A 22,108-nucleotide genomic window follows, 5' to 3' on the forward strand; every position below is an offset into this window, starting at 1 on the left:
ACTTGCATAAACCACAAGTGAAGATTAACAATCTTTGGACAACACCCACCAGTGGGCCTCGAACCCAGAAAGCACAACTACCTTCCAGTAGCTGCCATAACTAGTACGCCTTAACCCACTACACCATCAGACCCTACAAAAGAAGTAGAGACTTCGAGATATATATACACCTCAAATATCTCCACTTCCCGAGGGCACTAGACAAGTGAGAGGTTACTCTGCGTTTTTCATCAAGCCACTGTTAATGTGAGAGAACTCGTGTCCATGCTATAAGCCTATACTTGCATAAACCACAAGTGAAGATTAACAATCTTTGGACAACACCCACCAGTGGGCCTCGAACCCAGAAAGCACAACTACCTTCCAGTAGCTGCCATAACTAGTACGCCTTAACCCATTACACCATCAGACCCTACAAAAGAAGTAGAGACTTCGAGATATATATACACCTCAAATATCTCCACTTCCCGAGGGCACTAGACAAGTGAGAGGTTACTCTGCATTTTTCATCAAGCCACTATTAATGTGAGAGAACTAGTGTCCACGCTATAAGCCTACACTTGCATAAACCACAAGTGAAGATTAACAATCATTGGACAACACTCACCAGTGGGCCTCGAACCCAGAAAGCACAACTACCTTCCAGTAGCTGCCAAAACTAGTACGCCTTAACCCACTACACCATCAGACCCTACAAAAGAAGTAGAGACTTCGAGATATATATACACCTCAAATATCTCCACTTCCCGAGGGCACTAGACAAGTGAGACGTTACTCTGCGTTTTTCATCAAGCCACTATTAATGTGAGAGAACTCGTGTCCATGCTATAAGCCTACACTTGTATAAACCACAAGTGAAGATTAACAATCTTTGGACAACACCCACCAGTGGGCCTCGAACCCAGAAAGCACAACTACCTTCCAGTAGCTGCCATAACTAGTACGCCTTAACCCACTACACCATCAGACCCTACAAAAGAAGTAGAGACTTCGAGATATATATACACCTCAAATATCTCCACTTCCTGAGGGCACTAGACAAGTGAGAGGTTACTCTGCGTTTTTCATCAAGCCACTGTTAATGTGAGAGAACTCGTGTCCATGCTATAAGCCTATACTTGCATAAACCACAAGTGAAGATTAACAATCTTTGGACAACACCCACCAGTGGGCCTCGAACCCAGAAAGCACAACTACCTTCCAGTAGCTGCCATAACTAGTACGCCTTAACCCACTACACCATCAGACCCTACAAAAGAAGTAGAGACTTCGAGATATATATACACCTCAAATATCTCCACTTCCCGAGGGCACTAGACAAGTGAGAGGTTACTCTGCATTTTTCATCAAGCCACTATTAATGTGAGAGAACTCGTGTCCATGCTATAAGCCTATACTTGCATAAACCACAAGTGAAGATTAACAATCTTTGGACAACACCCACCAGTGGGCCTCAAACCCAAAAAGCACAACTACCTTCCAGTAGCTGCCATAACTAGTACGCCTTAACCCACTACAACATCAGACCATACAAAAGAAGTAGAGACTTCGAGATATATATACACCTCAAATATCTCCACTTCCAGAGGGCATTAGACAAGTAAGAGGTTACTCTGCGTTTTTCATCAAGCCACTGTTAATGTGAGAGAACTCGTGTCCATGCTATAAGCCTATACTTGCATAAACCACAAGTGAAGATTAACAATCTTTGGACAACACCCACCAGTGGGCCTCGAACCCAGAAAGCACAACTACCTTCCAGTAGCTGCCATAACTAATACGCCTTAACCCACTACACCATCAGACCCTACAAAAGAAGTAGAGTCTTTGAGATATATATATACCTCAAATATCTCCACTTCCCGAGGGCACTAGACAAGTGAGAGGTTACTCTGCGTTTTTCATCAAGCCACTGTTAATGTGAGAGAACTCATGTCTATGCTATAAGCCTATACTTGCATAAACCACAAGTGAAGATTACCAATCTTTGGACAACACCCACCAGTGGGCCTCGAACCCAGAAAGCACAACTACCTTCCAGTAGCTGCCATAACTAGTACGCCTTAACCCACTACACCATCAGACCCTACAAAAGAAGAAGAGACTTCGAGATATATATACACCTCAAATATCTCCACTTCCCGAGGGTACTAGACAAGTGAGAGGTTACTCTGCGTTTTTCATCAAGCCACTGTTAATGTGAGAGAACTCGTGTCCATGCTATAAGCCTATACTTGCATAAACCAGAAGTGAAGATTAACAATCTTTGGACAACACTCACCAGTGGGCCTCGAACCCAGAAAGCACAACTACCTTCCAGTAGCTGCCATAACTAGTACGCCTTAACCCACTACACCATCAGACCCTACAAAAGAAGTAGAGATTTCGAGATATATATACACCTCAAATATCTCCACTTCCCGAGGGCACTAGACAAGTGAGAGGTTACTCTGCGTTTTTCATCAAGGCACTGTTAATGTGAGAGAACTCGTGTCCATGCTATAAGACTATACTTGCATAAACCACAAGTGAAGATTAATAATCTTTGGACAACACCCACCAGTGGGCCTCGAACCCAGAAAGCACAACTACCTTCCAGTAGCTGCCATAACTAGTACGCCTTAACCCACTACACCATCAGACCCTACAAAAGAAGTAGAGACTTCGAGATATATATACACCTCAAATATCTCCACTTCCCGAGGGCACCAGACAAGTGAGAGGTTACTCTGCGTTTTTCATCAAGCCACTGTTAATGTGAGAGAACTCGTGTCCATGCTATAAGCCTATACTTGCATAAACCACAAGTGAAGATTAACAATCTTTGGACAACACCCACCAGTGGGCCTCGAACCCAGAAAGCACAACTACCTTCCAGTAGCTGCCATAACTAGTACGCCTTAACCCATTACACCATCAGACCCTACAAAAGAAGTAGAGACTTCGAGATATATATACACCTCAAATATCTCCACTTCCCGACGGCACTAGACAAGTGAGAGGTTACTCTGCGTTTTTCATCAAGCCACTGTTAATGTGAGAGAACTCGTGTCCATGCTATAAGACTATACTTGCATAAACCACAAGTGAAGATTAACAATCTTTGGACAACACCCACCAGTGGGCCTCGAACCCAGAAAGCACAACTACCTTCCAGTAGCTGTGTTATAATTTTAAAAGGTGCTGCTATGGGGGATCTAGTAATAATTATGAGTAGGGTCAGTAGTTCGAAACAAGATGTACCCAAAGTAATGGAGATCTTAAAGGCCCGGCCCCCAATAAGATAAAACCTGTGATAATTAATTGGCTACAAGACAATGTCCGCCTAGAGGTAGATCATAGATCTCCTACACAGGAAGAATGGATACTCCTTTAAAACTAACTTATTTATTAACCCCTTAACAACCCCCATATACATTCACACCAATAACAATAATTACTTTACCACACTATCTTACGTTAAAAGCCTTGGTCCACATAAGCAGGATACAAGGTTTTACAATAGCACAAGCTAGGGTAAAGTTTAATGGCAAGGGACACTTGCAAGGACTCTAAGTAGCTTACTGGTACTACTGGAGCCCTCGTGGTTCCACTGGGACCCCCTTAGAGTAACTTAGGGATATAAACACTAGTGATCACCTCATGAATGCTACACAGTACTACTTTACACATAGAACATGCTTATGCCAGAGAATGAGGACAATACAGTATACTTATCTTGGTAATCTAGACACAGAAATAGGTAAGAGAAGCAAGAGGAAGGGGAGGAGGTTCTTTTCACCACGACGCCAGCCCAGAGAAGGAAGCTATCCACAATGCTCAGCTCTCTCCAGCTGATTCGCTGCCGGCCGATTACTCAGCTTTTCGTACAGCAGCCCTATATTCCAGTTTACTCAGATCTACTTTACTAATACTTTCTAATCATTTGTAAACATAGTTGATGCCTATTTCATTACTTAATAATCAACCCCAAGCTCAGTCTTTAAATGCTCTGTGGGAAACAAGAATCATCTTACGTCTGGCAGGGAAGATACAACAAAGACACCTCGCCATGCGTCCCAAATAATATAAAGTAGTTTATTTAGCTCAATTTGACCTGTGGTTTCCAGCTGAGGAACCCAGCGTCGTAACAAGCTGCCATAACTTATCAGACCCTTAAAAGAAGTAGAGATTTCGAGGTATATATACACTTCAAATATCCCCACTTCCCAAGGGCAACAGATAAGTTAGGGGTTACTATATGTTTTTCATCAAGCCACTGTTAATGTGGGAGAACTCGTGTCCATACTCATGAGCATGGACACGTGAGACACGTGTCCATGCTCATGAGCATGGACACGAGTTCTCCCACATTAACAGTGGCTTGATGAAAAACGTATAGTAACCCCTCACTTATCTGGTGCCCTTGGGAAGTGGGGATATTTGAGGTGTATATATACCTCGAAATTTCTACTTCTTTTAAGGGTCTGATGTGGTGTAGTGGGTTAAGGCATACTAGTTATGGCAGCTACTGGAAGGTAGTTGTGCTTTCGGGGTTCGAGGCCCACTGGTGGGTGTTGTCCAAAGATTATATTATATATATATGTCGTACCTAGTAGCCAGAACGCACTTCTCAGCCTACTATGCAAGGCCCGATTTGCCTAATAAGCCAAGTTTCCCTGAATTATTATATTTTCTCTAATTTTTTTCTTATGAAATGATAAAGCTACCCATTTCATTATGTATGAGGTAAATTTTTTTGTTTTGGAGTTAAAATTAACGTAGATATATGACCAAACCTAACCAACCCTACCTAACCTAACCTAATCTATCTTTATAGGTTAGATTAGGTTAGGTAGCCAAAAAAGTTAGGTTAGGTTAGGTTAGGTAGGTTAGGTAGTCGAAAAACAATTAATTCATGAAAACTTGGCTTATTAGGCAAATCGGGCCTTGCATAGTAGGCTGAGAAGTGCGTTCTGGCTACTAGGTACGACATTATATATATATATATATATATATATATATATATATATATATATATATATATATATATATATATATATATATATATATATATATATATATATATATATATATATATATATAGTGATGGAGAAAATGTAGGTGTACGGCAGTCCTCCCAATGGCTGGTGTCAATGCCAATTACATTTACAAAAAAAAAGTTGACTGCTTGGCTGTTGCCTCCTGTGGTCAAGTAAAAGGGAAAAACACTCAAAACAAATCGTATGAACAATTAAACTTTAATTGACTTGAAACAAATATGAACAAAGATAATCCCTTGGCTATGTACAGTGCGAATTAAACAAAATTACAAAGTTAAAAAATAATATAAAATAAAACAATGGTTACGTTACTCTACAATGAACAAGACAAAAAATGAATTAAAAGGTGCTGAGAATATTGGCTGGTTGAAAACCTCCACTATTACACAGAGCGTATACTAGATAGATGTATCAGCCTTAAAAGCACAGAATATTCTAAATCCAACGGCTCGTGCACGTTCAGTCATCGGCTATGCAGATGGCGGTGAAGTCGAGTGGAGTCGCCGATTCACCAATGGGAAGCGTTCTGGCTGGAAGTGTTAGTTTGGTGATCGATGAGGGTGGTGTGGCGACAGCGAGGAGGGGGAGGTGGAGAGCGAGTGTAGGGTACGTATACTCCATGTAGAAACGTACTCTACTAAATATATACTACTCTTGATTGTAGTATCTAGATGTTGTAGATGTACTGAAGTAACATGATGCAGGAAAGAGCAGGCAAAATCTCTCTTGAAGGAGATTATCCTCACAATATACAAGAAGTTACATTGGGTTTATGAGAGAGTACATAGCATGATGTGTTTACATTCTTGTAAAGCTACTAGTACGCACAGTGTTTCGGGCAAATGTTGATGCTGTTTATTTATATATTTATTTATTTATTTATATTCAAGAAGGTACATTGGGTTTGTGAGAATACATAGCATAGTATTTACAATCTTGTAAAGCCATTAGTACGTGCAGCGTTTCGGGCAGGTCCTGAATCTAACAAATAATTTTAAGTAGGTAAATTCTAGCAGAATTAATAAAATGATAACAGATACATTGCAAGAAAAAAATGAGATGAGAGAGATTAGTAAGTATATTAAAGCACATTGGTATATTAAAACTCTGATTACATTGACAGGTTGATTGGTAATTTAAACAAACTTAATAGGTGCCATACAGCAGATTGATAGCACATATAAGAAGACAGCAATGATCACAATGGTAAAGCTGTTCGGATTGAGTACATAAAGATTGGGAGATTGAGTAGCAATAGATAAAGTGTAATTTTAAAGCAACAAGATATACAACTATGAAAATGAAATTAGGTACTTTTTAGTTCTGTTTTTGAATGATGCAAAAGTTGGACAACTTTTCAATTCATTAGGGAATGAGTTCCATAGACTGGGTCCCTTTATTTGCCTAGAGTGTTTACACAAATTAAGTTTGACTCTGGGGATATCAAAGAGATATTTATTTCTGGTGTGGTGATAATGGGTCCTATTACATCTGTCCAGGAAGAGTTTCAGAGCAGGATTTGCATTTAAGAACAGGGTTTTGTAAATGTAGTTGACACAAGAGAATATGTGGAGTGAGATTATGTTTAGCATGTTTAGGGAGTTAAACAAGGGGGCTGAGTGCTGTCTGAAAGCAGAATTTGTTATGATTCTGATAGCAGATTTTTGCTGGGTGATGATGGACTTGAGGTGGTTTGCAGTGGTTGAACCTCATGCACAGATACCATAATTAAGATAGGGATAGATTAGTGCATAATATAGAGAGATGAGAGCAGAGTTAGGTACATAATATCTGATTTTGGAGAGTATACCAACTGTTTTAGAGACTTTCTTAGTTACGTGTTGTATAGTTGTATGTGGGTGCTGAAGTTGAGTCTCGTGTCTAGGAATAGGCCAAAAAACTTTCCATCATTTTTATTATTAATGTTTACATTGTCTATCTGAAGCTGAATTGCATTTGTAGATTTGCTACCAAATAAGATGTAGCAGGTCTTTTCTATGTTCAGTGTTAGTTTGTTGGTTGACATCCATAAGTGGACTGATGTTTGATGATGGTGAAGATGCTTGATGGTACTGGCCCTAAGGGGGGTGGAGGCGTTTAGAAGGGAGGCGGCCCTTAGGAGAGAGGTGGTGGTCCTTAGGGAGGTGGTGGCCCTAAGAGGGTGGCTGCTCAGTCACTTGAGTGCCAAGGATGCTCAAGAAATGGGATGACAGCGATTGTTACTTAACATCAACAAAAACTAGAAGTGGACACTTTTTTAACTTCATTTTAATCAATACCAATCAGCATATGTGTCACCATCAACCATAATGTGTTTGACCATCTGCGTGTGCTCTCAGGTGTCAAATGCGTCAAGTGGATCGTGGCTCCAGAGTGCTACACCCCGAGTGTCAGCTTCTCCTTCTTCCGCATCTCCGGCCAGACCCGCGACTGTGACGGCGCCAGCTGCTGCTACGCCGAGAGCCTCGAGATCAGGACCTCCAGCCTCTTCTCCGGTGATGTGTGGGTACCGGGTGATGACTTTTGGGGTTGCTAGTGGATGGTGGCCAGCTGTTGATGACTGGTGGAGTTGCTAGTGGAAAGTGGCCAGCTGTTGATGACTGGTGGAGTTGCTAGTGGAAAGTGGCCAGCTGTTGATGACTGGTGGAGTTGCTAGTGGATGGTGGCCAGCTGTTGATGACTGGTGGAGTTGCTAGTGGATGGTGGCCAGCTGTTGATGACTGGTGGAGTTGCTAGTGGATGGTGGCCAGCTGTTGATGACTGGTGGAGTTGCTAGTGGATGGTGGCCAGCTGTTGATGACTGGTGGAGTTGCTAATGGATGGTGGCCAGCTGTTGATGACTGGTGGAGTTGCTAGTGGATGGTGGCCAGCTGTTGATGACTGGTGGAGTTGCTAGTGGATGGTGGCCAGCTGTTGATGACTGGTGGAGTTGCTAGTGGATGGTGGCCGGCTATATACATCATGTGACTAAAGTCTACAGCACAGTAAAAGTAAAAATTTGGAAACTATAGAAATTTAAGTAATAGATAAGTTAGTCATACTTGAAGAAGAAATTACTCAATGGAAACGTAGATTATGCCAATATAAACTATGTCAAGTTACTTAACTTAGTGAACTATGAATCTTCTGGTGTGACGTGTAACCTTAGAAATTGGATCAGAATTGTATTTGGGGAATATTGATTGTTACACTTGGGAGCCTGTGAGAGGACGAATAGAGGCCCACAAGCGTTACCGGCCACCTCCGCGCCCAGGGGGGAGAAGAAGGAGCTCTGGCAGCCTCCTCCCTGCCCTTGGTGCTGGTTTGGTCCAACAGATCCTCCAGTAACCACTTACTTAACCTCTACTACTATATTTAATTGCCAACATTCAATTCCTAGTATAACTGTAACATCCTAGCTTTACATATCTACAAAAAAATCGCCACAATATGTCTAATATATCTCGGAGCCCCAAATGCTCTTACGTCTGGCAGGGACTCAATCATCCGCCATTTTCCGATAAGAACCAACATGTGTATAACTTACATTAGATATATAAAAAAAAAAAAAATTAAACCAAACCTATATAACTAACGTTATAATTTAAACTATTTAATTATCACAACATATTTTCTTCACATTCAGGGGCCTACCACAATAAAATACATCTAAGGTCGCTCACATTCTCTATATTTATATATTTATTTATTTTTTTATGTATATATATACAAGAAGGTACAGGTACATTGGGTTTGTGAGAATACATTGGATAGTACAGTATTTACATTCTTGTAAAGTCACTAGTACGCGCAGCGTTTCGGGCAGGTCCTTAATCTAGCAGATAATTTTAAGTAGGTAATTTCAATCAGAATTGATAAATGAGAAAGATACATTACAAGAGAAAAATGAGATGAGAGAGATAAGTAGGTATATTAAAGCACATTGTTATATTAAAGCTCTGATTGATTACATTGACAGCTTGATTAGTAATTTAAACAAGGTTAATAGACACCATACAGCAGATTGACAGCACATATAAGACAGCAATGATCACAATGGTAAAGATGTTCAGATTGGGTACATAAAGATTGGGAGACTGGGTAGCAAAAGATACAGATAAACAAGATTTATAAACACTATATAAACAAATGCTGTACGAGCCTGGTTCCCATGTGCAACACTGGGGCCAGGGTCATAACAGTGATATAAAACATGGTGGTCCTAATAGGTACTGACAGGTACTTCTTGTTCAGGTTCTGTGGGAGGGAGATTGTTGCCGGCAACGTCTTCAACTCCTCAAGCAACCAGATGATCCTGTACTTTCAATCCTCCTCAAATGTCTACAAAGGCTGGTCCGCTAATGTGACGTTTGAGCTGTCTCCTGAGTGCCAGTAAGTGTATCTCCTGAGTGCCAGTAAGTGTATCTCCTGAGTGTCAGTAAGTGTATCTCCTGAGTATGCAGGTTCTTTATTGTCTTGGATCTTCTGTGTGTGTGTACTCGCCTATTTATCCCTGCAGTATCGAGAATTGGCTCTTGGATCCCGCCTTTCAGGCCGCCGGTTGTTTAAAGCAGTTACTCCTGTCCAATTTACCTGTCATATTTACTTTTAAAATTATGAATAGAGTTTTTTCCGCAACCTGCTCCATTAGTTCATTCTATTTTCCTACTTCTCTTACACACTAAATGAAAACTTTCTGACATCTCTATGACTCATCTGAGTTTCCAGTTTCCACCCATGTCCCCTTGTTCTGTTGGTATTCAGTGTGAAAATTTCGTCTATTTCCACTCTGTCAGTCCCCCTAAGTATTTTATACGTCCAAGATGGGCTTCATACTCTAAGACTAGTCTCACGTAGGCCATGTAAAGCGCTCTAAATGCCGCCTTACTTAGATTTCTGAATGAAGTTCTAACTTTTGCCAGCTTCTGTCATTATCCTATTTATCGCTGTTTTCATTATCCAATTTATATGTGCCTCAGGAGTTATATTAAGAGTTACGTCCACTCCCAGGTCTCGTCACAGGAAGGTAGTTTCCCTTCATTGTGTACTGTCCCTTTAGTCACTTGTCACCTAATCCCATTTCCATATCTTTACACTTGCTCGTGTTGGACTCCAGTAGCCTTTTATCCAACCATCTGTGCAATTTGTTCAAGTACTCTTGGAGCATCCTACAGTCTTCATCTGTCACAACTCGTCTCAACTTTGCCCATCCTTCTTCTGTCTTGCCTTAATCTTGTTACTTTGTCATAGAATTTCAGAAGGTTTGTTAGGCATGATTTCTCTTTCCTGAACCCATGTTGGTGTTTAAGTACCTAATTCTCTCTAAGTGTGTAACCAGTCTACGCCTGATTATTTTTCAAGTACTTTGCAGGGATTGCTTGTCAGTGATACTGGTCTGTAGTTAATTGCCTCTTCCCTATCTTCTTTCTTGAAATCTGGTACTACATTTACCGTCTTCCAGGAACTGGGCAACTCTCCATTTGTAAGTGACTCGTAATTAAAGAGCTTTGCTAGAGGCACGCTGAGGACCTGCACTGCTTCTTTTAGTATCCACGGTGATACTTTGTCTGGTCCAAATGATTCAGTTTCATCCATTGTTGTTAGCTGTTTCATTACTTCCTCTGCTGCCACTTCTATATCCGTTAGTCTCTCATCTTGGGTCATCACCTCTTCTAACAATGGAAGCTGTTCAGGCTCGGTTGTGAACACTCCATGGAAACTAGCATTCAATACCTCGCAGATTTCCTTGTCGCTTTCTGTATATGCACCTTCTGTTTTCCTTAGTGTTGTTACTTGGTCGTTCACCAACATTTTAATTCTTATATGCCCATGTAGTAATTTAGGTAGCTTTCCTGCTTTGATTGCAATGTTGTTCTCAAAATTTATTTCCGACACTCTCCTTATATTTATGTATTCGTTCCTAGCTCTGTTGCATCTATTCCTGTTGTCCTCTGTTCTTTTTCCTAGGTACTTCTTCCACTCCCTCCTGTTTCTCCTTTTGGAGCAGGAGGGTGTGCTCCATGCTTCATCATGTACTCACCTATTTGTGCTTGCGGAGTTGAGCTTTAGCTCTTTGGTCCCGCCTCTCAACTGTCTATCAACTGGTGTACAGATTCCTGAGCCTACTGGGCTCTATCATATCTACATTTAAAACTGTGTATGGAGTCAGCTTCCACCACATCGCTGCCTAATGCATTCCACCTGTTAACTACTCTGACACTGAAAAAGTTTTTTCTAACGTCCCTGTGGCTCATTTGGGTACTCAGTTTCCACCTGTGTCCCCTTGTTCGCGTCCAACCAGTGTTGAGTACTTTATCAACTTTATCAACTGTACTGTTGAGTACTTTGTCTACCCTGTCAATTCCCCTGAGGATTTTGTAGGTAGTGATCATGTCTCCCCTCACTTTTCTGTCTTCCAGTGTCTTAAGGTGCATTTCCCGCAGCCTTTCCTCGTAACTCATGCCTCTTAGTTCTGGGACTAGTCTAGTGGCATACCTCTGAACTTTTTCCAGCTTACGTCTTGTGCTTGACAAGGTACGGGCTCCATGCTGGGGCCGCATACCCCAGGTTTGGTCTTACGTATGTGATATACGAGATTCTGAATGATTCCTTACACACGTTCCTAAAGGCTGTTCTGATGTTAGCCAGCCTCACATATGCCGCAGACGTAATTCTTTTATGTGGGCTTCAGGAGACAGGTTTGGTGTGATATCAATTCCTAGCTCTTTCTCTCTTTCCGTTTCATTAAGTACTTCATCTCCTATTCTGTATCCTGTCTCTGACCTCCTGTTTCCACCGCCTAGTTTCATTACTTTGCATTTACTCGGGTTAAACTTTAGCAGCCATTTGTTGGACCTTTCATTCAGTCTTTCAAGGTCGTCCTGTAGCCTCCTACTATCATCCTCTGTTTCAATCCTCCTCATAATTTTTGCATCATCAGCAAACATTGAGAGAAACGAGTCTATACCCTCTGGGAGATCATTTACATATATCAGAAACAGTATAGGTCCAAGGACTGACCCATGCGGAACTCCATTCGTGACGTCACGCCAATCCGAGACCTTGCCCGCTCACAGTGACTCGTTGTCTCCTGTTGCTTAGGTACTCCCTTATCCAATGGAGTACCTTCCCTTTTGTTCCAGCCTGCATCTCCAACTTTTTCACTAGCCTCTTGTGTGGTATTGTATCAAAGGCTTTCTGGCAATCCAAAAATATGGAGTCTGCCCACCCTTCTCTTTCTTGTCTGATTTTTGTTGCTTGGTCGTAGAATTCAATTATCCCTGTGAGGCAGGACTTGCCATCACCTGAAACCATGTTGATACTGTGTTACAAAGTTCTCTCGCTCCAGATGTTCCACTATCTTTATTTGCACAATCTTCTCCATCAGCTTGCATTGTATGCAGGTTAGGGACACTGGCCTGAAGTTCAGTGCCTCCTGTCTATCCCCTTTCTTGTATATTGGAACTACATTAGCTGCTTTCCAAATTTCTGGCAGTTCCCCTGTTGCCAGTGATTTGTTATACACTATGGAGAGTGGCAGGAACAATGCTTCTGCTCCTTCCATTAGTATCCAAGGGGAGATTCCATCTGGGCCTATAGCTTTTGTCACATCCAACTCTAGTAAACACTTCCTTACTTCCCCGCTGGTAATCTCAAACTCTTCTAGTAGTCCTGGTTAACTATTCCCTCTCTTATCTCTGGAATATCTCCTGGCTCTAAGGTGAAAACGTCCTGTAATTTCTTTTTCAGTTCCTCACACACTTCCTTGTCGTTTGTAGTGAATCCTTCTGCCAGTATCCTTATTTTCATTACCTGTTCCTTTACTGTTGTTTTTCTCCTGATGTGGCTCTGCAGCAATTTAGGTTGAGTCTTTGCCTTGCTTGCGATGTCATTTTCGTATTGTCTTTCTGCCTCTCTTCTCATCCTGATATATTCATTCCTGGCATTCTGGTATCTTTCTCTGCTCTCCAGTGTCCTGTTATTCCTATAGTTTCTCCACGCCCTTTTACTTTGTTGCTTAGCTAGCCTACATCTCTGATTAAACCAGTCTCCGTGGTGTAGTGGTAAGACACTCACCTGGCATTCCGCAAGCGCTTTGCCATGGGTTCGTATCCTGGCCGGGGAGGATTTACTGGGCGCAAATCCTTAACTGTAGCCTCTGTTTAACTCAACAGTAAAATGTATATTTGGTTGTAAAAACGATTCTTCATGGGGGTCGTATTCCAGGGACTTGCCCGAAACATTACGCGTACTAGTGGCTGTACAAAAATTTAACAACTCTTGTATATATCTCAAAAAAAAAAAACATGGGTTTCTCATCTTCATTTCATTGTTTTCCTTTGGGACAAACTTGTTTGCTGCTTCCTTGCACTTCTGCGTGATGAAGTCCATCATGTCTTGGGCCGTCTTTCCCCTGAGCTGTTTTTCCCATGTTATATCTGTTAGGAATTTTCTTAACTCCTCATAGTTTCCCTTTTTGAATGCCAGTTTTTTTCTTTTCAGTACCCCTTCTCGAGTTCTATAACCCTTCCTTAACCAGATACTCAAACCCCAGTACACTGTGGTCGCTCATTCCTACTGGGGCCTCAAAGCCGATTTCTCTTATGTCGGAGTCGTTCAGAGTGAAGACTAGGTCGAGTCTCGCTGGTTCATCGTTTCCTCTCATCCTAGTGGATTCCCTGACATGTTGGCTTAGAAAGTTTCTTGTCGCCACCTCCATTAGTTTGGTTCTCCATGTATCCTCTCCTCCATGCGGTTCCCTGTTCTCCCAGTCTATCCTTCCGTGACTGAAGTCTCTCATGATGAGCAGATGGGATCTATTTCTGCAGGAAGCAGAGGCTGCCTTCTCAATTATAGTGTTAACTGTCATGTTATTGTTGTCATACTCTTGCCTTGGCCTTCTGTCATTTGGTGGAGGGTTATATATCACTGTTACTACTACTTTCGGTCTTCCCATTGTCATTGTGCCTGTTATGTAGTCTCTGAATCCGTCACAGCCCAGGATGACCATCTCCTTGAAACTCCATTCCTTTCTCATTAGTAGGGCCACTCCACCTCCTCCCCGTCCTTTCCTCTTTTTCCTTATTACAGTGTAGTCCTGGGGAAACACTGCATTCGTTATGATGCCTGAGAGTTTTGTTTCTGTGAGTCTGATTACATCTGGGTTCACTTCTTGTGTTCTTTCCCCTAGTTCACTTGCCTTGCTTGTGATCCCATCTATGTTCGAGTACATCACCCTGAAGCTGACTCTGTTCTGTCCTTTCTCAGATCCTATTGCTTCCCCTGAAGCAGGGAAACAGGGAGGGACCGGGATGGGAGAGCCTATGAAAGGGGACCTGGGGGATCCGGGGTGTGAGGGTGGCTGGGAGGATCTGGTACGGGGTGGGTGGTGTAGGAGGAAGGGCTTGGGGGGGTTGGGGAGAAAAGAGGGCTTGGGGTGGGTGGGCAAGGGAGGCTTGGGGGGGGGTGAGAGGGGGGAGGCTTGGGGGGGTGAGAGGGGGGAGGCTTGGGGGGGGTGAGAGGGGGAGGCTTGGGGGAGTGGGTGAGAGGGGGAGGCTTTCTAGAGTGTGGGAGAAGGGGAGGCTTGGGGGGGGGGGGTATGGGAGGAGGGAGGGCTTGGGGGAATGGGGCACGAGGTTGGGGGATAGGGAGTGCCAAGGGGGATGAGGAAAACGGGAGGGCTGAGGAGAGTGGGGGAGAAGGGATGGCTCAGGAGGGTGGAGGATACTAGAGGGTTTTGGGGGGGGGGAGAATGGAGGGCTTGGGGGGGGAGAAGGGATGGCGTGGGGGGGAGAAGGGAGATCCTGGGGAGGGGGGAGGGTGCCCTAGGTCGGCATCTTGGGCACCAGGGGTTGGGGCAGGTAGGGCATCTATTGGGTGGAGGATGGGGGAGGTGCTTCTCTCACTGTGTCTGTTGAGCTGCTTGTGGAGGGTTCCCCACTCCCCTCTGGGATTGTAGGGCTTGGGGTTGTGGCTCCCTGATTCCTTTCGTTCTCCCTGCGCTCCCTCCTCGCGGCTGATGTGTATGTGTGTGTGTGTGTGTGTGTGTGTGTGTGTGTGTGTGTGTGTGTGTGTGTGTGTGTGTGTGTGTGTGTGTGTGTGTGTGTGTGTGTGTGTGTGTGTGTACTCACCTATTTGTGCTTGCAGGGGTTGAGTTTTGTCTCTTTGGTCCCGCCTCTCAACTGTCAATCAACTGTGTGTGTGTGTGTGTGTGTGTGTACCATCAGGGAACCCTGAGCTCTCTATATCAGGTGTCACCCAATTTTCCCTTGGGCTTTCACCTCGTCAAGGAGCCGCCAATAAAATTAAAAAGTAATAGTAATAATATCCTCCTTTCACCACCTCTACTACTAACACCAGCAGAGCGCACACTGGAGAGTCACCACCCGGTAATGAACTTAAATATGGAGAAGGGGCTCAACGTCATACTATTGTGGATTTGGCTCAGAACTGGCCCATTATCATGAGAACACCCTAACTGAGCCACCATGACTTACCTTCTCTCTCCTAGTCTTAGGGTGACCTCCTTCTAGCTCCCCTTTTTGTGGTCTGTATACTGTTGTTCGGCCTGCAATTATATCTCTCTGTTTCCTATTACAAATCATCGCCAGGAGAAGGTCAAAATCGCTTGTCTAACAGACAAACATTTATTACAAACAATAAATAATTAAGAATAACCTGGTAATATCAGGTAATGGTTCTACAAAAATAGGATCACTCTTCCCTGTGAACAATATACCATGTGATTGTCTCTGATAGGCTGCTGCCTGCTTCACTCCAGCCACCTGCTGTGCCTCAGTCACCTCACCGTCTGGGCTAGTTTCTTTTTTTTACATAAAATTTAACACCATCAAAAAACCTCAAACGCTCTCACCTTGCATTGTGTTAGGCATACTACATGACTCCATCCACCTCTCAAGCATATCATGATGCCCTCACAATCCTCTGTATCTTCTCTGGATGACCAGCTAATCTCGCTACACAACAAATCTGGTGATTGATCTTCCTGGACTAGGACCATCCATTAGTGGGTCCTCAAATATGTAGATACTCTTGCAGCTTCTTCTATATCACTACTACATCACTTAATGACGAATCGTGTCCACCATGTACCACTGGTACATCAACTCTGGACGCATCACGTCCCTCATACATAAACCACTACACTATATACATAAACCAACCACTACATACATAAACCACTACATTATTCCACTACAACAAAATAATAAACTATTCCCGTCCGTCGAAACACAAATAACATTCATTAAACAAAATTCTCCTCACAATTTCACATTCCATGCACCGGTCTCTACTGTGGGGGTACTTCCCTACCTGGACGAGTCCACACCAAAAATCTTCGTCCGCCGGGAGCCTCTCCCCTTCAGACTTCAGTCAGACACTGACCCCGGCCGAGTGAGCATGTGTCTCTCCCACCTTCATTATGCCAGTTCTCCTTAAACTCATTATATCATTTCATTATCCCACAAACTTACTAATCTACATTCATAAACGCCATACAAAATCGCTGGGCACACGATCTCACTGCATTAAGCAACATGTGGCAGTATACTAAGCTCTTACCGTAAATATAGAGATATCACGACGACCAAATATGGCACTCTGCTTAGTCGCCCACACAACTCTCTTTTGACTGCCACTGATCGGCTCCTCTCGATCTTGACTTGCGTGAGAAAGGTCAAGGAACAGGAGCCAACCAGGTACACCTGCTCAATAAATCCTCTTGAAGGATTCACCACCGTGGTTCCTCAGGGCACGACCATCCAACTAGCTTCAGGTCGCTCCTACTCGGTGACACGTTTAAGAGACACGTCACCAATCGCCCTCCGACAGCTTCCTCACACTTCACTCGCGAAACTCCCCACAAATTCTTCTCTATAAGCCACAATATCTTTCTTCCTCTGGAGCGACGAAGTGCGTCCTTCTCTTCAGGCTTTCCTCTCAACAAGTGACGTCTTAAGACTCTTGCACACGACATGCTCCTGCAATGACATCATTTTTACACACTGAACGTCGCATCCAGTCGACATCTTATCTCCAAGTCTTATCAAATATGCTCATCCATGACTTATCTCCCTCTTGGTCACATATAATGATGGTTGCTTGCACTATTTAATTTCCCTGACTCCTCACTATGGTTGTGGGGAAATCTGGCTCTAATTTAATACTAATAAATGTATAATTCTATGAATGCAAATAAAGATTAAATCTAAGATAGTTCGAAGGACCAGAATGCGAAGTTAAATGAGAGAACCAGTGACTTATGGATCTCTATGATTAAATGTAATTAAATTCTATTACTCTATTAAGCAATGAACCGTTAAATTCTGTACATTCTAGAACCAGCTTCTCCTGCCATTTTGGGGGGATGGGGGGACTAACTATGAGGTTAGTCTACGTGAAACATATATTATATGTTAATAATAATGATAATATGCATACACATAAATTATATTGGTTAGTAAATTGTAATGCAAAAATACTACTGCACGATAAAAATTAATAATAAGTAATCAATGCAATATAGTATGTATGTATGATTTTTACACTGAGAGAGAACGATCTACAATAAGAACTAATTAAATCTCAGTTGTGGCAGAGGAACGTAGCTGACGTCCAATCTTTACTACAGTCTGGAATCAGCCCTGAGATAATGATCCTTGAAACACGTGATCGTGGTGGACGCTGAGGTCTCGCCTACACTGCTACTCCAGCTGAAATGCAAATATTATGTAAATTCCACTCCAAACCCTAGAATCATTCATTTAATAGTAAATTCTAAATGGATCTGGGGATCAGCGGTACACTTATGTAGGATTTGGTGTCTCCAAACATCGTAACGAACCTAACAGGGACGTAACCAAATTCTATTTTAAAGGCCTCTTAAAAACAATTAATGATACTAGTCTTCCCTGCCGAACGTGGTGTCCGTAAAATGGAAGTTGCAGGATCAGTCTGGAGTCTGTAGATGGCCAGATGCTCCTAAATTAAGACTAATCTAGACAAGCAGACTTCGGAACACCTATGCAATGGCGGTTGTCTTGTGTCTCTCTCTCGCTAGTATTGGGTCTTCTCTCCCTTCCTGCTCGAAAGTCGCGCATGCACATAGCTCCCAGTAGGGGTTCCAAGCATAAATTATATGGAAGGAAATGCGTTATGACGAATATTTAGGTCACAATAAAAGTATTATGTGGCGACACCTCTTTTCTCATGATGTAGTCAATTAACTTAGACGATATTAAATGAACGAGCAAAGATCTGGAGTGGAGATACAATTTATCATTATATTCACTGACACTGCAAATCGTGGCTGCATAAATTAATTCCAGTAAAAATGATAAATTTATTAACGAAAATTGATTACTCCAGCGAATGGAGTGAATACTTTTCACTCCAGTGAAAAGCTGCATACTCTAGGATTGGTCTGACATGGTTCTCACATCACAAGGTTCTGAATGATTCTTTACACAAGTAACTAAAAGCAACTGTTATGTTGTTCAATCTTGCGTACGCCGCTGATGGTATCTAGTTTGCTTTGGGCTTCTGGGGACAGGTTTGGTGTGATATCAATCCCCAGATCTTTCTCTTTACTTGACTCTTAAAAGATTTCACCTCCCAGATGGTACCTTGTGTTCGACCCCCTGCTTCCTTCAACTAGTTTCATTACTTTACACCTGCTTGAGTTAAACTTTAGTAGCAATTTTTCTAGACCATTCCTCCAATGTGTCCCCGGTCTTCTTGTAGTCTCTGTTTTCCCTCTCTCTTGATTATTTTCATAATTTTTTCATCAGCAGCAAACATTGAAAGGAATGAGTCTATACCCTCTGAAAGATTATATATATATATATATATATATATATATATATATATATATATATATATATATATATATATATATATATATATATATATATATATATATATATATATATTATATATATATATATATATATATATATATATATATATATATATATATATTTATATATATATATAATAGAATTTGCTTACCATTTTCCCATTCCCATTTGTTTTCCACCTCGGCTGTGGGAAATTTTCTCACATAATTCCGGGGTGGGAGAAACATGGGTCGGAGTCCACTGTTTAGGACTGACCGAACACTTTATTACTTCTCATCAAAATTATGAAAATATTGTTTTAATTTGATTTTTCACTTGTATGCAGCAGTTCATACAAGACGTCCTGTACTAGAGTTGCAGGTTGTGGAGGTCTTCAGGCGACTTTATCTCCTGGTAACTCCAAGGGTGATAGTTTTTCTAATGTCTTGAGGCTAGTGGTGCCCTTGCACTTCACACTTTTACTATCCTCAAGATACCCTGGCTGTCTGGGTGAACAGAAACAATACAGCTTAGTGGCCACTCAGTAGTGGACCGTCACTGTCCATCAGAACAACATTGTCAAGCTTTAATTAGACTCTGTTATAGGGGTTGTTTGCCCTATGTGATACTTATGCAGAGCAGTTAAATATTCTCGAGTCCAAACTTTATTCCACCGACTGATTACTCTGGACAAGTGTTTATAACTGAATCAAGTCGCTCTCTCCAATTTATGAAGGTTCTCTTGGTTCCTCGTCAGTGAGGGAGGCAATAGAGGTAAGAGGTCCTCCAGACATCAGATGAGATAGCCTTAATTGCTCATGTTGAGAGTTATCATCAGAGAGGTAAGTCAGCGATTGGGTATTGACTCGCGACTCAATTTCCATGTCAACGGTTTGGTACTCCTGGAGATCGGTTTTATGGCCCAGTAAGATTTTCCTTAGACAGTGTTTCACCGTCCCCACCATCCTCTTGTAGAAGCCCTCATGCCATGGTGCTCTGGACGATATCAATTTCCAGTAGCAATGCCGTTGGCTCAGGGCAGTACGAACAACTGGATGATCCTAGACCACATCTCAGGCATGCTTCACCAGCCACCAAGTTGGACCCGTTGTCTGAGATTATCACCCTGGGACATTCAGAACTGGTTTGTAATTCTAAGTGAATTACCTGAGAGGTGGCACAAGTGAAGAGGCAAAATACCTTCACAGGGATTTTGTCCCTTGTGACTGTTAGGGTTATAGCTCCTGTTAAATACACTCCAGTGGTCTCAAAGGGACGAAGGTGCACTACTCGTTCCTTAAGAAGTGGTGGAGGTCGTGGGTAAGGACACACCTGATCATCATACCTCTGGCAAACATTGCAGGATTTAAGTATTGACTTCACAGTCTGGCTGTGACGTTACTGAGGAAGCCGGTAGTACTGTCTTAAGGATGTGAGGTTATCTAGTACCCCCACCTTGGAGTGTGCAGTTCTCATGAATATAAAGCACAAGCAATCTGCTTATCCAGTGATTCCAGGGGAGTAACCAAGGATGTTTTACTTCAAGATCAACATTTGTGTGTGTTGAATTCGTCCCCCAAAATGCAGAATGATGTGATTCTGTAGGTCAATTCAAAGACCCAGATCAATGATGATTTTAGGTGGGAGGCTTTCATAGTAATTGCCACACGTTTGTACTTGGGCTTGTTTTACTCAGAATTTTAGAACACTAGGGAACTTATGTTTGATTCCCACCTTTTGCAGGAAATCAAACACTCTTTGTGTTACTCTTAAGAAGTTTGTTTAAATTAGAGTGCTGAGTACAATCACTTACTGATAAGTGTTACTCTGGGATCTCAGTGGGAGCAGTGACATTGGTTACCATGACTTGTGGCTTTTGTTTAGGCCACTGGTCACTGACTAGCCACTGAGGCCCATGGAACCACATCTCGGCTTCAGATATTCGTTTTAATGTCAGTCCTCTGGAGAGATAGTCAGCCGGGTTCTCCTTAGTTGGGACATATTGGAGTGTGTATCCAGCTGACAAATCTCGAATTTCTTTCATGCGGTTACTAATATATGGGGTTTTTGCTATTATTATTGCGTACCCACTATAACCTATAACACCTTCATATTATGTAGCCACACCACTGTTTGTTGAAAGTGGATGTTAGTCAATATTTTGGTCAGATAATGAGCTAGCCTTACCCCTAGTAATAAGGCTATATTCCAGTTATGGCAATGACCGCTTCTTTAACGGTGCCACTCTGGCTTTGGATGAGAGCAAATTGGCTTGCCCGTTAGTTACTGGGTATGCTGCAGTACCGTAAGCACTGGGTATGTACTGTATAAGTACTGTGTGTATAAGTACTGGGTATGCTGCAGTACCGTAAGCACGCCCTGAAACGTCACAAAACACATGCAGGTGAATTGATTGATCTTGATTAGTAGTAGTTCCAGGAAACTTAATAGACTCTATGACATTTAAATCTTTCACTAACCCTTGCCAATTTTCTTGAAGTTTAGGAGTCAGAGGATCATCCCAGCCTATTTTCTCCATCCAGCATTCCTGCATCAACAACTTGCCCCTTAATTAATAATGAACTTAAGAGTCCTAAGGTGTTGAAGGATTTGTTTATTTGGGAGAGCAGTTTCCTTATGGTTAAGTTAGCAGTTTCAGTTTCTACCGAACTGATGCTAAGTTGATCCGTTGATGTTTCCCATTCAACACCTAATACCTTCATTTTCTCTGGTGGTCGGGAAAATCTGATTCTATAAGTTTATTTAATTTTTCATTATTTGAAGCCCATGACTGGAGAGGCATATTGGCTTCATGATAAACAACTCTCGATTGGCTAACACTGACGTAAATTGAAATACAATGTTAAATTAGGTTTGATGAATGTATAAATATGCATAAATTTGAATAATTAGGATTCAGGTTCCAGATAATTAGGAAATACCTGGGTCATAACATCATTCCCAATTCCTGCATTCCTTCAAAATCATAGATGTAACCAGTATTGGATTCAACCAGCATGTACAGCTTTACATCATCCTTATCAGGTTCATTTAGATTATAAACCTTGAAAGATAGATGGCCCCTCCATGACATTGTGCCTTCATCCAGACACAGATTTTTCTGAGAAATGTAGAATGTTTCGAATCTATGTTAGATATTCCAGTACTGCTCTAACTTTTATGAGTGTGTCTGTATTGTCTTTGGGAATGGCATTATTGTTATGAGTA

At 42.1% G+C, this 22,108-nt stretch overlaps 1 protein-coding gene across 1 annotated transcript in view; it reads left to right on the plus strand.

Annotated features, from left to right (window-relative positions):
- Positions 1–22,108, plus strand: part of LOC123774647 (protein SpAN) — a 111,805-nt gene that overhangs the window by 74,273 nt on the left and 15,424 nt on the right. The window contains exons 8-9 of the mRNA XM_069304034.1: positions 7,382–7,544; positions 9,276–9,413. Coding sequence (XP_069160135.1) covers positions 7,382–7,544; positions 9,276–9,413 — 301 coding nt within the window. The remainder of the gene's footprint in view (positions 1–7,381; positions 7,545–9,275; positions 9,414–22,108) is intronic.

This window comes from Procambarus clarkii, chromosome 51 (assembly GCF_040958095.1).
Source record: "Procambarus clarkii isolate CNS0578487 chromosome 51, FALCON_Pclarkii_2.0, whole genome shotgun sequence".
Classification (NCBI taxonomy): domain Eukaryota; kingdom Metazoa; phylum Arthropoda; class Malacostraca; order Decapoda; family Cambaridae; genus Procambarus; species Procambarus clarkii.